The sequence below is a fragment of the Cyprinodon tularosa genome, unplaced genomic scaffold (assembly GCF_016077235.1).
Source record: "Cyprinodon tularosa strain WSP-4 unplaced genomic scaffold, ASM1607723v1 ctg45, whole genome shotgun sequence".
In the NCBI taxonomy this organism is placed as follows: Eukaryota; Metazoa; Chordata; class Actinopteri; order Cyprinodontiformes; family Cyprinodontidae; genus Cyprinodon; species Cyprinodon tularosa.
In genome coordinates this window covers 711,946-729,127 of record NW_024039174.1, presented here as the reverse complement: position 1 = coordinate 729,127, position 17,182 = coordinate 711,946, and the positions used below count along the sequence as shown (strand labels likewise).

Below are 17,182 nucleotides of genomic sequence, written 5' to 3'. Positions count from 1 at the left end.
GCTTTAATTTATTACAAATTTAATAGATTAAATGCAAAAGTTAGTGCAAAATTAGTTTTCAATTATTTTTTTTTCTTAAGCTGCACAGCTTCATAGAAAATATCACACTGATGTTACAACACACACTGAGGGGTTAGTTTTGGCTGATATTAGTGTACATGTTAAAACATTCTTCATGTGGACCTTCTTTATTGCGTCTCCCCTTCTGTATGATAATCTAAAAGTCCCATCTTCATAAAACAGTCAAGAGCTTATTCATTTAGTTAATTAGCAATGGTTAGGATAGTATAACTGGTTTATAGAATAGTGGTTTGGGGATTGATGCAGGGGGACTTTTAGAAGCGACCGTTAGCCAGCGTGAGCACAAAGCGAGGCAGGTGAAGAAATGACGGGATGACTGCTGAGAGCCAGGAGAGGTACGGGACCTGGCTCAGGAGGAATTTAAGGGAAGTGAAATCCAGTACATCCCGCCCTGAAAAAAAATCATAAGAGCTTACTTAATTAGAATACATTTTTGAAGGTAGAACCTGATTCTGTAACCTGCTGCAGTCTGGTTGTAAAGCATCTAGTCTCTAATGCCAACCTACCATCGACATCTTTAAACCCATAGCGTCTGGCCAGGTCACACGTCATGAGCACCTTCCCAGTCAGAGACATCAGATTTTTATCTATCAGAGAAAAATAAGTGAAAAAAAGTTAGATCAGCATTTCTAAGATATCAGTCAAATAATCTGTTAAAATTACAGATTTTTGAGACAGAAAATAAGAGAATGATAAGTCCTAAGAAACATTTCTTCCACCTTTAATGTAACGTATATTTTGTACAATTCAACCCAAAAACAATCCGACCGAAACCAGACATTTTATCGAGGATATAAAAGTTATTCACTTATGGTGATAAACTACATTATAGCCACTGCTGCACTGGGGCAGACTGACGGAAGCGAGGCTACCATACTAACAGCCCTCTCATCACCAGCAGCAGGAAAAGCAGGTGTAGTGTCTTGCTCAAGGACACAATGACTTAAAACAGACAGAGTTGGGGCTCAAACTGGCAACCCATAAGTTGTGTCTGGATGTGTTTTCAAACTCACTCTGATGCTGAAAAGAATAAAACAACTCTTCACCTTCAGCTCAAAGCCCTGAGAAAAATCTTAGATCCATCTGAAGAAAAGGAGCTGCAGAGCATAACGCTGCCACCACCGTGTTCTGAAGTGGGCCGTGCTCTTTCTGTACCATTTCTCCCAATTTTCTATGTCTGTTTCCCACCATAACAAATATAATCCTGTTGATTTTTTTCCCCACCTTTCTTCCTTTGTGGATTGGTTTTTTGCTTTGGAGAAAACTCAAATGTAAAACTAAAAGTTTTACCTTAATTTCTCATATTTCACTCTTAAAGGCATAGTGGAGGATGTTCTTTTTCCGGGTAGATCATCGAAATAAGTGGTCCTCCTAATTGTCAATCATTCTGGTGATATGTTTACGTAAGGCCATCCTCCCCATTTTCACTTACCCATGGTGAGTCTGACATAGTGGAAAAATTGCAAATGTTCTTTTGGAAAGTGAGCTTGTATGAGCGATGCAAGCAGCAACTCTTAAACAGAGCGTGCATGAGGAGAAATGGGCTCGTGCATGATCTCGCACGCGTTTAATAAGCGTTCCCTCCCGGGAGCAAGTACAGGGTTGTGCATGTGCATTTTATTTTTTTTTTAAGAGAAGAGGGCGGGTCTTTTCCAAATTTTGCTAAACTCTCCACTATACCTTTAAAAGTGTATGCTGTTCAGAATAATTGTACACAATATATGTTAAGTTGAAAGGTGGACATTTTTATCACGTCTTGATTTTGTTTTTCAAGACTGTTGACTGTGATAGAAAACACATTCCAAATGTTGACTGCAACATTAAGGCATTACATTGCTGAGATAATAACTAATTTCATTGTTTACCATTAGCAAGGCTGACAATGCACTTCCCGCTTAGTTCTGTGGTTTCCCCGTTGGAAAATACGTCCTTAAACTAAGGAAAAAAGAAAAAAACAAAGCCAAAAATTAGGATTCAACCGGTTGCTTTTAAAAACAGATTTGCTGTTTAACAGTAGCCAACCTTGGAGTCCAAACCCTGTGGTGTATCCTTCTGGATTACCAACTGTGACACAAGCTCTGTTTGTACTGGTCCCGGCCACAGGCTGATGGAAGTCACTCCCCGGCTCTTCAGCTCAACCGCCATGTCGGCTGCCAGCCTGTCACACTGGAAACACAAAAAAGAAAACAAAGCGGGATTCTTTTTATTGACTTTGACAGGACTTTTAGCAAGTGTTGATAATGAAATCAAACTTGATGGGAAAGTAAATCATTGGAAGAACTTACAGCTGCTTTACCAACCCCGTATGGCACATTGAAGAGGTAGCGCAGCCCACCCATAGAGGAAATGGTCACTATTAAACCCCGACCTTGGGCCACCATTAAGCGGGACCCATAAACGGAGAAAAAGTAGTGCCCCCTAAAAAAACAACAACAAAACAGAACAATAATATGTAGGCATATTTGACCATTTATTTTTTGTTTACAACTTGAATTTGCTAAGTAGGTAAACTAAACCTCAATAAAAAACAACTTCAACTGATCGTAAGGGAAATAATAAGGCATGGAAAGGAAATTGTGATTTAGATAGTTGAAAGGCTAACAGTACCTCAGGCCTGTGTTGTTGACAGAATCCCAGATAGATGGATCCGTTTCCCAGAACTTCTTCCCCATGTTATCAAAGATATCCTGCAATTACAATTTTAATGAGGCAAAACATCCTGCATGAATCCCTGCTTCCTCTCTTTCCTTATAATTAAGGAAACACAAATTAGTCTTACTTCAAAAATCAATAATGCACCTAAAACAGTCTCTATTTGTTTTTATAATGCAAACCTTAACTCCAGCATAGGCATTGTTCACCAAGATGTCCAGTCTGCCATCCTGCTCTTGTTGGATCCTTTCAAAAAGGGCCTTAATGTCTTCATCCTTGGTGGAATCACATATCACTGGAATACACTTTCCACCTCTCTCAGTCACCTACATTGTAAAAAAAAAGGAAAACAAAAAACAGAATGGTCAAGTGTTTTGCAAAAGCTTGTTTGGAAAAATATCTTTTGAATTCACTATAGAAAAAAAAACAAAAAAAAACGGTTTAAGTTGCACCTCTGCAGCAGTTTGTTTCAGGGTCTTCTCTTGCCGCCCTGTGATGTAAATGGTAGCTCCGGCCTCTGAAAGCTGGAGCGCTATTCCCCTGCCGATTCCCCTGGAGGCACCAGTGACCACACACACCCAGCCAGAGAGGGACATCTTCACCTGTGGATGGGGTGGATCGTCATACGTTCTAAACGTTTTCTGAAAAGAACCAACTCAGTGCATAAGGACGGTAAAAGGAACTTGACTCTAATATTTAGGACTATTGTTTAGTCAAAAGTATTGAAAAAAAAGAAACAACATTTATTATTTTACTTAATTTAGGGATGTGGATTAATCTTATTTATACTGAGCTATCAAAATGTCCAACTTCAAACATGAAGCCTGATGCATTCCAACTCAAAAAGCCAACCTCAAAATCCAATATGGCTGCCACTCGTACCTGCTGCTGTATTAAACAAGTTTTTTTTTTTTTACACCAACCCTTTTATACATTCATTCAAATCAGCTAAAGTACTGTAAAGCCTGTGTTCTAATCAACTGCTTAACTGTTAAGCTACGAACAACATGACCTAACAGTAGTTAGCCAGATTGCTAAGCAATACATTCTGTATTTTAAACAGGCATCTGAAACAAATTAAGTTGGAATATGGTGATATAAAACATCCTGAAGATCTTTAAATTACCAATAAAAAATAAAGATCCCACGTAAAATGAACATATGTATTAGGGAAGGGAAGAAATGATCCGCTATTGAATCAAAATTAGCAAAGCCCTTCCAAATATTTTCAGGCTGCAACAATACCACCATTAGATTGCAACTTATGTTATTACAAGATCCAAGTTCTGACCTCAGAAGTAATGTGGAGTAAGGATAAATACAGGTGCATCTCAATGAACTAAAATGACTTTATTTTTTTTAGGTCACAAACTGAACAACCAGTACATACATTTCACCTTACTGAAAAGATGTACTGTACAGAGTTTGAACTTAATAGCATATATTAAGGCATAAATGTGTTGAGCAATGAAGGCGATCAGCCTGTGGCTCTGATGAGGTGATCAGGAAGCTCAGGTTGATTTGATAGTAGCCTTAAGCGTTTCTGCATCATTGGCTCTGAGGTTTTTGGACAACACCTTGGCAACTTGTCCGACCCTGAAGAGCCAAAGAGAGCATATTATGTTATGAAATAAAGGCAAAAAGAGGAGTGGCGGCCTAGTGGTTAGGCCATTGTGCTAGGAATGCAGAGGTTCTGAGCCCTACTCCCACAGACTGCCACCCTGAGTCCCTGAGCAAAGACCCTTAACCCCACACTGCTCCCCGGGCCCCGCACGATGGTGGTCCACTATTCCCTTGCATTTAACCCATCAATTGGGGATGAATGGGTTAAATGCAGAGAGTTCATTTCGTTGCTCTGTAGTGGTGACAGTGTAATGACAATGAAAGCTAGAAAAAAATATATATCCTATAAAAGTGCACTGAAAGGCTAAAACTTGCTGATAAATGGCATCAAAGTATTAATATTACAGAAGCGTGTTTTTTGTAAATTATGATGAAAGAAAAAGGTTTATTTATACAGCAGCAAACAGACTTTTGAAAATGTATATATGGGTTTAGGTCAGGTCCGCTTGCTAGCCAATCAAAACCCAAGCAGCTTTTGTCTCTTTCCAGACTTTAACTTCAGCTTTACGCTAACTTCCAACTAACATGTAAGTTTACTCTAATCTGAAAAGAGGACTTTGGACAACAGCTCCTTACATTTTCACCTTAAAGCAGATAAGAAACTTTTTTCTTCCACTCAACTTTTTACGAATATGCTTCACGAAAACACAGCCTGTTTTCAATGATCTTTTATGAACCTTAAGGATTTTTTTCTAAATAACTTAATGTGGTTGTTTGGGAGACAAGATTTATTATATGACAATTCTATATCATAAATCTCTTTTTTGTTTTGTTTTTTGTAATTACGTGTTATGGTTCTGATGTTCAGAGGCTCCATTTTATCTTAAAAGTGTCTGTGTGTGATGAATACATACACATTAAATCCCTAAAACAGATTAAATTTCAATAATATTCAAATTTATTCGGACATGCCTGTAGTTCCACCCACACGTAGCTCACTGACATCCTCAAAATATTCAGCACTGAAACAATCTGTAATTGTTTTTAATCAAAAACAACTCCTGATTTTTTTAACTGTTCATGCTTTAGGCCCTACATATTTAACTCAATTATATGTTGTTTTTTTTCCAGTAAAACTAAAGAGTATCTTTTGAGGACCACTGCAATAAACTGTAAGGTAAATAAGATTAGATAAAGGTCCCTAAGAATCAGATAGGAATGAAGAGAGATGGAAATAGTTGCATAACTCTCTGCTATGTTGTAGCTGGCTGACCAGAGTTCAGTGGAAATCTGCAGGCAGCATTCTGTCCTACAAAACTACTTTAGCTCTAGTCACCATTAGTCAGCAATAGTTAACAATGCATGAAGCAAACCCGCCTATATCATAATAATAAGAAAGTCTGTAAACAAAATAAACATAGTATTTAAGAAAATTAGCAGTACTTCGTGTTTAAAGTCTCTGGTTTTACTGTTTTCTCTTTCTTTGTGACAATAACTCCACTAACTTATTTTTCTGCAGGAAATTATTAGTTATTAACAGTATTTATATATGAAAAAAACGCATAAACCACACCAGTTGTAGACAGACGCTGCGGGGACCTCACTTTGCAGCGCATTGATATATATATACAAAATGTAATTAGATTTTAAAGAGAGTTTTAAATAGTTAAATTATATATATATAGTCATGTCATGTGTTTAGCCTCTGTTACTCTAAAATTCATTAAACTGTTGAAACAAAATAGCCGGCATGAAAACAAAGGCTTACCTTGTAGGAGAGAGGGACGGATCAGGTTTGTCTGCTGGCTGTTTACACTAACTGGATTTCTAAGGAAGAACGAGAGAAACTGGAAGCGTTGATTCACGGTAGACTGGACGCCAACGCTAGTGTAATGACGTCACATGTTTGGCAGTCAAACGGTGCGCTGTTATCAAACACACAGCTGCTGTAAATAAATATCGCGAGAAACAAAGTTGAATAACTAGTCCGCAAATTGGATTATCGCGAGACTTCACATTCATAGGGTATGCACCATAGATATCCATAATAAAGGCTAGATGTCTCGTCCGCGCTGCTGGCCAATGGGGGTCGACGTCCGCACGTGGCGGCCATCTTGCCACAGGCAGCTCGCTCATTCGTAACATTGTGTTTTAAAGGCGCATGTACTTAAATAACCATAACTTCCTCAATTGTCTTACGATTCTCAAACTGTTTGGTTTGTTAAACAAAAGTCAGACATGTAGTTATGAAACTGCACACTTATGAATAATTATAACCATGGAATTTCATATGAAAAGAACATTGAATAGAACATACAGGTGCAATAAATATACACATGCACAAGGTATTTATGTTAAATCAATATACAGGTGCTGGTCATAAAATTAGAATATCATGAAAAAGTAGATTGATTTCAGTAATTCCATTTAAAAAGTGAAACTTGTATATTATATTCATACATTACATACAAACTCATATATTTCAGATGTTTATTTTGTTTAATTTTGATGATTACAAATGACAACAAATGAAAATCTCAAATTCATCATATCAGAAAATTAGAATATTACTGAAGACCAATAAAAACAAAGGATTTATAGAAATGTTGGCCAACTGAAAAGTATGAACATGAAAAGTATGAGCATGTACAGCACTCAGTATTTAGTTGGGCCTCCTTTGGCCTGTATTACTGCAGCAATGCGGCGTGGCATGGAGTCGATCAGTCTGTGGCACTGCTCAGGTGTTATGATAGCCCAGGTTGCTCTAATAGTGGCTTTTAGCTCTTCTGAATTGTTGGGTCTGGTGTATTGCATCTTCTTCTTCACAATACCCCATAGATTTTCTATGGGGTTAAGGTCAGGAGAGTTTGCTGGCCAATTAAGAACAGGGATACCATGGTCCTTCAACCAGGTACTGGTAGCTTTGGCACTGTGTGCAGGTGCCAAGTCCTGTTGGAAAATGAAATCTGCATCTCCAAAAAGTTGGTCAGCTGCAGGAAGCATGAAGTGCTCTAAAACTTCCTGGTATGTGGCTGCGTTGACCCTGGACCTCAGAAAACACAATGGACCAACACCAGCAGATGACATGGCACCCCAAACCATCACTGACTGTGGAAACTTTACACTGGACTTCAAGCAACGTGGATGAAGTGCCTCTCTTCTTTTCCTCCAGACTCTGGGACCTTGATTTCCAAAGGAAATGCAAAATTTACTTTCATCAGAGAACATGACTTTGGACCACTCACCAGCAGTCCAGTCCTGTTTCTCTTTAGCCCAGGCAAGACGCTTCTGACGCTGTCTGTGGTTCAAGAGTGGCTTGACACAAGGAATGCGACAGCAGAAACCCATGTCTTTCATACGTCTGTGTGTGGTGGTTCTTGAAGCACTCACTCCAGCTGCAGTCCACTCTTTGTGAATCTCCCCCACATTTTTGAATGGGTTTTGTTTCACAATCCTCTCCAGGGTGCGGTTATCTCTCTTGCTTGTACACTTTTTTCGACCACATCTTTTCCTTCCCTTCGCCTCTCTATTAATGTGCTTGGACACTGAGCTCTGTGAACAGCCAGCCTCTTTAGCGATGACCTTTTGTGTCTTGCCCTCCTTGTGCAAGGTGTCGATGGTCGTCTTTTGGACAACTGTCAAGTCAGCAGTCTTCCCCATGATTGTGTAGCCTATAGAACTAGACTGAAAGACCATTTAAAGGCTTTTGCAGGTGGTTTGAGTTAATTAGCTGATTAGAGTGTGGCACCAGGGGCCATCAATTTTGAACCTTTTCACAATATTCTAATTTTCTGATATGATGAATTTGAGATTTTCATTTGTTGTCATTTGTAATCATCAAAATTAAACAAAATAAACATCTGAAATATATGAGTTTGTATGTAATGTATGAATATAATATACAAGTTTCACTTTTTAAATGGAATTACTGAAATCAATCTACTTTTTCATGATATTCTAATTTTATGACCAGCACCTGTATGCTATTAAAACTCAGTGTACTGAATGGCAACATGATATATAGATATATCTATAGATATCTATACATGTATAAATATGTGTATATATATATATAAAAATATGTATATATATAAATATGTGTATATATATATATAAAAATATGTATATATATAAATATGTGTATATATATATATATAAATATGTATATATATAAATATGTATATATATATACATATTTATATATTTATATATATATATATAAATATGTATATATAAATATATATATATATATATATATATATATATATATATATATATATATATATATATATCTATATATATATATATATATATATATATATATATATATATATAAATACTTTTATTTTGGGTGTGATTAATTATTTCACAGTCCTAATTTATTTATATTTACATACATACTTTATAATATGAATATTATTGTTATAATAAAATATGAAATGCTGACAAAAAAGGCTTATTGTGTGGCAACCTGTTGGTGTAGAAGCATAATCCAGGTTTCAAATTAAAGGTAACACTTTGAAGTTTCATGTAGACTATTCGGATTAATATATTATATCAGGGGTAATTACACAAAAGTTCCTATTTTTAAACCATTATAAAAGTGACATTTATTTGCCAATAAAATTGGTACAATAGTCCCCTTCACAAGTATATATAGATGTAGCATGTTGAAATCCCCAACTACACTACTGTGATGGTATACACATGGAAGACAGAGATTTAAAAAATGACCCAAAAAACATAGCTTGGCTAATGCCCTTTGAAAAGGAAGGTTTTATTGAGCTTCTTTATAATGTACAAGAGAGCGTTGTCCACAAGGCCATCAAAGCGGACAGGAAGGTAGCTGTGGTCATGTACTAGTGCAGGAATGTCAGCAAACGGGGATGGAAGATCTTCTCCTCCTGCTTACACATTATATAACCTGCAGAAACAAAAACAAAAGTGACCAACAACAATTCACGGTGTATAAGATTGGTATATCAATATGTGATTAAATTTCAATGATACACATGCCCTTTGAAGATGAGCTGGAAAGTTGAAAATGTTTGGCACAACACCATCTTTAAGTTGTCCAAAGGAAACTAATATAAACTTATAAAAGCTTTGAGTCAACAACAATCTTGTAATACTATTATGTCATAGCAAAAGTCTGGCATCTTCCTTTTAATAAACCCAGCAAATTCCTGTAACATAATGTAAGATGTGTTGACAAACCAAATCGATTGGAAATCATGTTCAATTCTGCCTCTTCCACTGATGTAAAGTTGCTGGTTAACGTTAGCAGCTAGCTAAACTGTAACGTTAGCTGCTAACTTACTAACGTTAGGTCTCACTTTGCAGCTTCTTGTTATTAGCCAGCTAACGTTAGGCTAATAATGAAAATACAACAACACTCAGATTATTGTTATTAGCCAACTAATAACTACAACCACATCCACAAATATTGTAATTTACACCAAAGATTAATTGTCATACAATTGTTATTGGTGTCAGTAAAACCTATATAATTGACTAATAATCTCAGCCTTGATAACTTGCGCAAGTAGCCGTGATGCACAACTATGCTGCGCGATTAAGTCATTTTTCGACAAGAAAATCTGCAATTTCGACATGTTCAAGCATCAAGAATAATAGCCACGTTCATAATGTTTGTAAGAAACCAAACTGTTTGTAAATCCGTCAAGAATTCAGTGAGATAAGAGTATTTGTGTTCGTGCTGATCACTCACCTTACATTAGGTACCACAGAGCACAACAGAAAGCCTGCCTGAGGTAAGATGGCCGCCGTTGATGCCGTTTGAGACTCCGCCGTAAGACATCTAGCCTTTATTATGGATATCTATGGTATGCACACGAACTGTATTACGATAGCTTGATTTTTTCATGTTTTACAGCTATATATTATGAATAAAAATAGTCTAGGAGACCGTTTGACAAAAACGTTAATTTTATTATCAACACAACAGCTGATGCAACTAAAATATATCAAACATTTACTGCTTTGAATGATAGCAGAGGATAAAAATACGATTACACCAGAATTACACCAGAAGATGGCGCTGTTTTCCGTGAAACAAGTAAACAAACTTCTATTCAAGTACACGCCTTAACAAAACCCCTGCAAAAAGAAGTTAAAATGGAGCAGTATTGTACTGATATTTGTCAATAAAATATAAAAACTGCACTTCTGGCAATATAGTCTTTTTGAAATACTGTTAAACCTTGTATCGCATTCTGGAAATGATGCCCACGTGTCCGACTCCCAAAGGATATTTCATTTGGATCCAATGTTTAACGAGATCCACATGATAAGGCCAGACTTAACTAAACTTAACTAAAATGTCATTTGACGTGTGCTGCACCGTTTTTGAGAATTTACCTTTTCCCCCTAATCTTAAAATATACATTAGAGTTGCAAATACTGCCTCGTGACCATGGACACAGCATAGCAAACAATTTCAAGCCATTCTTCATTCCTTGTGTATTTCTAGAAAACACAGACAAAGCCTGATCTCAGGATGGTCTAGATGACTCCATACAAGCTTCAGCAGCACAAAAAGACCTGCTGATTTTAATGCTACAAAAGATGTACTTGAAAAGCAGTATTAATGTTTTTTTTATGATAATGTGACACTGTTTTTAATGCTTGTTGTTTGTGCTTAACATCTATCCACTACAGTTGCTGAAATATTCAGAGAACCCGCACTCTTCCATTAACGTCATGTGGTGCTGCTGGGTATGGGTTTAGTAAACTGATTCTAGAAACCCTCAAATGTCACTGCAAAACATCAGATAAGTAATTATCCTGAAGACTTTTTGAATTTTGAGAAAATGTGTGGTTTTTAAACAAGAGAAGTGAACTAGAATTTGAATGTGGCCCATGACTTGCAAAGTACTTGCTTGACACAGACTAGATAAACTAATCTAGGTTAAAGCATTCGATCCAACTCATAATTATTTTTAAGAAATATATTTTAGTTGGGGTCATGCTTAAATCCCCAAAATGCATGTTATAGTCACTCAGAAACAGCGGAGAACATGCAAACTCCACACGAAAATGTTCCAGCCAGGATTTAAAGGATTTAAACTAAGAACCATCTCCCTGTGAGGTGAAAGTGCTAACCACCACACAGCCATGCTGAACCAGAGTTTGTATGATTGTAAAATCCAAATTACTTCTTTTTTATGTTTGGGTTGGGAAGAGTTTTTAACTATTTGATAATCTGCGTATTCAGACATGCCATTTTAGATATTTAGCTAACCTTTCTGAGGGTGCTTGCCACACTGTGTCAATGTAATACAGCTTTAAACTACAGTAACTCAAGAAAGGCTGCCTGTATTCTTTTATTGCCCATTATTTCTTTTATTTTTCAAAAAAGCATTTAAATACCAAATTTATTCCTTTTTTGAAATAAAACCTTTGTATTTCCACCCAGATACTAATCTCATCCAATGTTATTTTGACATTCTATTCTTGTGCTTGTACTCCTCATCTCCTACTATTCCAGTACGGGTCTTGTGAGAAGCAAGAAGCATCTCCAGCTGTCCTTGCATGATCATTTGCAGAATCATCTCTGTTACTTATTTACCAGTCAAGACAAGATACTTGTCAGTTTGTTATGATCATATTGTATGTCTTGGAACAAACACAGTAAAGGTGCATTCAACCCTAATGCAAATTTCACCCCCAGGATGAACAGTTTACATGTTATCCCTAGTGAGTGGTAGAGGGCGGCTCAGGAGCCCTGCAAAGTGGAGCGAGGAAGGTTTCTAGCTTAACGAAAGGCACGTTTTTTGGAAAATAAAGTGAAAGGAGGAGGATCACCCGCCATAGCGCCTGGAATCCCCAAACTGGGAGCATCTCAGGTGCTGAACCAAGGGAGGCTGGCAGCTTTGTTTGGCTTTCCAAAGAAAATACAGTAACATGTTTCACTCCGTAAAATCCCTGTCTCCCATCTTGAGGTGAAACCGACAACCATCAGAACTGCTTTTGCCAGGCAGGGGAATTGCTGGCAAAACATCAGGTGAGCAAAAGCACATAAAACTAGCAATTCTTTTGCAGGTCTGGGTTCGATGTGAATGCCATAAACAGATAGAGATAAATAGATACTTTATTAATCCCCAAGGGGAAATTTAAAATCTCAGTAGCTTACAGACATCACACCCAATTTAACTTCATTCCCAACACATTGAATCTTAAGGCACTTTACCATTCAGCTAGATCATACAGCCAAATTGATTCAACATTTTCTACCTAAGGAAAACCAGGTGATTGCATTGACTCTGAAGCAATCCCTCACACCAAGCATGCATGTAGGGAGAGTGGAGAGCAAAACTTCCTTTTAACAGGAAGAAATCTCCAGCAGAACCAGACTCAGTGTGAGGGGCCATTTGCTGAGGCCGACTGGGGTTCTAAGAGACAGAAGCAGAGATACGTACAAAAGGTGTCACGTCTTGGTTGTGGTTTAGAGGACCCGAATGCAGAGGCAGAGAGGCTGAGGTGAATTCTTGTAGATTTAATCAAAGGAAACAGTTTAACAAAGGCAGGAATCCAAAAATCCAACTAAAAATTTAAAGCAAACCAGAACCACGGAGGCATCAGGGGAAACCAAACACGAGGAACCAGGGAGAGACGAGGTATGAAGACAACAACAAGAGGAGCCTGCAACGACAAGAAACCAATAAGGAGTGACTGCAGAGGGACAGTATATGTAGCTGACTGAGACAATGGCAGGGCTAACGAGCTGACAAGGAGCAGGTGTGAGGAGACAGAGGGAACCAAGGGGAAAGGAACACACACGCAAGAGGGCAACAGGAAAACAAAAAAACATGAGAACAAACATAAATCTAGAAACTACAACAAAATAGGAATTAAACCAATAAAACTAGGAAACATGGAGCAAAGTAAAGCGCAACATAACCAAAATCATGACAGTGTCGTTGCTGGCTTCTCATGTTGTTGCCTTCATACCTCGTCTCTCCCTGGTTCCTCATGTTTGGTTTCCCCTGATGTCTCCATGGTTCTGGTTTGCTTTACATTTTTAGTTGGATTTTTGGATTCCTGCCTTTGTTAAACTAGCCTGACGTAGTCCGACTCAATTCTAGTCAGAATATGAGTCTGATACTGCTCCATAGAGCTGTGATTATGGGGCGTGTTTCGAACGAACCAGGAAAAAAAATGCCTCTGCACTCAATTGGATAGACCTACAACCAATAAGAGCAACGGAGTGCGTGACGTATGTTAATCGAGGCATAGTTGTTGTCCACAAAAATCAAAGCGTGCAGTTACACGCCTAGAATAAGAAGATCAGACTTGATCGCGTTTCTCTGTTCCTCTTTTAAAATTAATTTGCTGTCGATATCTTCTAGAACAGACCTAATAGCAGAATCTACTCACCCAAACTCTCCAGCGGCAGCCATTATTGTTGTCACCGTAGCGCGCTTTGGTCACGTGGTTGATTACGTTACTCTTGATCATCTGTCCATCATCGTATAAAGTCCGCCCTGACAATTTGATTGGATCGCCTGACAGTGGGCGATAATACTCGCGCTACTATGGAGCAGAGCCAGACCGAACTTCCCCGAACTCAAACCTTGTGGCCGGGGCTAAGTTCTGACTGGCACCCAGGCTATTGTTAAACTGTTTCCTTTGATTAAATCTGCAAGAACTCACCTCTGCCTCCCTGTCTCTGCATTTGGGTCCACAAACACCAACCAAGACGTGACAAAAGGCAACCGTGAACCAGCTCCACAGTTGGCCCCTTTCAGGAAAGACACAGCCAGACAGACTTGCTCTCAGCCAGCTCCCATGTCAGAGGATGAAAGAGAATACACGCAGTTAGTCACTGTCAGAGAAACAGGACAACACTGAAAAACAGGCCAAGCTTGAACATCGATAAAACAAAGTGTTGATGGCAGCAGCACAGATGGTGGCTCAATCCCAAACCAGCCCCTAAGCACTAACCCTCCATTTGCGCATTCCCAAATGGAGGGTTAGTGCTCAGGGTTAGTGCCTCTTTGCGGAGCCCACTAAGAGGCACAATAGGATTAATTGGGATACCATTTAATCAAGCTAAGACTGAACAGTAACAACGAAGCCACAGCAAGTTGTTTAAGCATTAGCTGCCTGATATACTACAGTAACTTTATGAAAGAACAAAGCTGATCTGAATATATTCTGAATATATCTGAATATATTCAGATCACCCTGAAAAATCTGCAGTCACATCACCTACAAGGGCTGCAGACCAGAGAAAATAACCTTAAAGACCTTGAGAAAGTATTAAGATAGTTTAAAACAGTACGACCAAACCTGACCTTTACAGAAAAACAATACACATAAACCTTAAGGATCAAAGGCGCAGGAGGACAAAGCTTGGATAGGAAGTAGAGACTGACACGGGAGTGGATTTTCACTCCTGTCCCGTCCCACTCCCACAGAAAAAAATGGTGTCCCGTCCCGATCCCGGGCCAGAGTAGAAATCTAAATCCTGTCCCGTCCCACTCCTGGTGAAATTACTCCCACTCCCATCCCGCTCCCATTCAGAATGACTCCCGCTCCTGCACCACTCCCATTCTTGTTGTTTTTGAGCGCGGGTGAAAAACTCAGAGCGGAAGTTACTATTGGTTTGCTCCCGCTCCCGTCTGCTCCCGTTAATGTTTAATCCTGTACCGCCCCAATCCCGTGATCATTACTAATACTGACTCCCATCCCACGGGAATCCCACGGGAATCCCGTGACCCATGGGATTCCCGAAAAAATGTCAGTCTCTAATAGGAAGCTTTGAAGTCATTGTGAAAGTTAAAGAATCTGCTTGGTGAGGCAATCCCAGGCATGGGCGAAAACAAAAAAGAAAAAGCAGGAGAATATTGAGACATACCAATGACTCAAACAAGAAATAGAGAAGTTCTGAAAAGTCAAGACCTCAGCTGAACCGATGGCCCTTGGAGCAAAGGTCCTCCATGGAGGTAAGTACGAGGCTGGGTTCAAGACTGCAAAGAAACCATGCAACTTGTACAACCGAATCATAAATCATTTGTGGAATCTCTGGAAATATAAACACCCTTTAAACATCTGCTTCATCTTTTCTTCTGCAGCCATTCTTTAATCCTAAGTCTTTTTGTGCATCCAAGGTTTTTGTAGATTCTTCAACACTTCCAGCTTCTGCAGTTGGATGTTTAACAACAAAATAGGCAGCTACAAAAACAAACTACCTTACTTCCACTTTTTTTTATAGTTTATAGAGCTTAACAGAAATGAAAGTTTTTACTCACAGTGAAGCTCCAGCGCTTGAGACCTTCAGATTCTGTAACATTAAAAGAAAGCTTAAAGTTTATAATTACAGCATTTGTCTTTAGTATTTAAAATCCACTGTACAGTTCTCTACTGGTATCCATGTTACTGCTGTCTTAACTAACATTTTTTCTGTCCTTTGTTTGCAGTTGGCTTTGTTTCATTTTCAGAAACTGTACCTCCAAATGACCCAGACCTCCTCCATGATGCATAAAGAAATCTATCCATTCAAGGTCAGTAATTATGTTTTTAAAATAATGAAAAAGGTTTGTTTTAAAAAAGTTTTTACATCCCATATGTTATACAGTCTATTATTTCTCCTAAAACAAAATGAAGCATGATGAGAAAAATCAGTTTAGACTGACAGTTTATCCGTTTCAGAGCATGAGGGCCTTCATAGATCACACAATCTGATAAAATAGCTTAACATGTTCACATCTCGTCTACATCATGTAAATATTGTATTTTTATTCTTGTAGGGTGTCCTGAGTGTTTAGATCCTTTGTTCCTTTAAATATCTGCACCACTAATTAGTTTTAATCAAACTGAACACCACCACTAAGAAGTATTGTTCTTAGATAAACAAATGAATGTCTTCACAGGAACTCAGACTCGCCCATCTTTGAGCTATCTAAGGCTCTTAGACACGTCTAAAAAAAAAAACTAAAAACTGTAAAAAGGGTGCAGCATCTGAATCAACAAACACATTTTTTTTAATAGTATTATCCATCTGTATATTATATTCGGTACATATTTAGCTGTAAATTTAGTTCATAACACTAGTGATTTATATATTATATTCATTATTTATAATGGTATTCATCTCTATACTCATTCAGTAGAAATACCCATGTCCTGTATTTATGGAACCATTATTTATCCTGCACTTGCTGCTTTTGCACTTCTGCTTAGACCTAAACTGCATTTCGTTGCCTTGTACCTGTACGTGGTAATAAGAATAAAGTTGAATCTAATCTAATCTAATCTAATCTAATCATATACATCCAAATCAGTAGCCCCCTGCCACAATGCTTGGCAGCTGATGTGATGAGTTTATGCAGATATTTTGTGTTAGTGTTAAGCATAGTGATACATATACATCCATCATATATAATGAGAACGTAGTGGCCGATGTATTTTTTTTATTATTATTTCAGATGAACACTATCAGGAAACCGAGGTCGAGGTTTTAGCTTTTTTTATATAAGTTTAAAAAAATTTGATAGAGGTTCTATAAACCCAACTATATAATCAAAGCCATATTAGTAACCTTTTCTTTTTACAATAACTGTTCACACAATTTGTGCATTTCTCTTTTATAGTTCAGTGAATCCAGAAACCTTTATAGATGTGGGTATGTATGTCTGTTTTTACCTAACAGTAGTTACAAACAGCAGTATTTATTTGCAGATCAGAAGTATAAACTTATATTTACTGATCATTTTAACTATTTTGTAAGCCATCTGAAAAGAAACCCAAGTTAATCTGTTTTGCTTATGTGTTCCCTCTGCAATTTTGGGAAGTTTTCCCACAGAATTCCAAACATAACCTTCCTAATACTTTCTTGTTTACAATATGTGGCAACACGTAT

At 37.8% G+C, this 17,182-nt stretch overlaps 1 protein-coding gene across 2 annotated transcripts; it reads right to left on the bottom strand.

The window, feature by feature from the left end:
- Positions 1-65: 65 nt before the first annotated feature.
- Positions 66-6,217, bottom strand: dhrs1 (dehydrogenase/reductase (SDR family) member 1). 2 transcript variants are annotated; one of them, XM_038300553.1, is made up of 9 exons: positions 6,065-6,217; positions 3,186-3,335; positions 2,916-3,059; positions 2,689-2,768; positions 2,367-2,499; positions 2,104-2,247; positions 1,947-2,016; positions 588-668; positions 66-472 (listed from the first exon to the last, which is right to left on the bottom strand). In XM_038300553.1, exons 2-9 carry the CDS (start codon positions 3,327-3,329, stop codon positions 336-338), a joined length of 933 nt encoding a protein of 310 aa, XP_038156481.1. In that variant the 5' UTR covers positions 3,330-3,335; positions 6,065-6,217; the 3' UTR covers positions 66-335. The 2 variants fall into 2 exon arrangements, with proteins under 2 accessions (XP_038156481.1, XP_038156482.1); XM_038300554.1 differs by having other exon boundaries at positions 3,186-3,374; positions 6,065-6,212.
- Positions 6,218-17,182: the final 10,965 nt, after the last annotated feature.

Bases quoted from the DNA above. Each gene is read 5' to 3' on its own strand.
- dhrs1 (XM_038300553.1), bottom strand. From the start codon at position 3,329: ATGTCCCTCTCTGGCTGGGTGTGTGTGGTCACTGGTGCCTCCAGGGGA. The intron at 3,060-3,185 runs GTGCAACTTAAA...TTTACAATGTAG, and splicing joins TGAAACAAACTGCTGCAGAG to GTGACTGAGAGAGGTGGAAA. The intron at 2,500-2,688 runs GTACTGTTAGCC...TTGTTTTTTTAG, and splicing joins GTCAACAACACAGGCCTGAG to GGGGCACTACTTTTTCTCCG.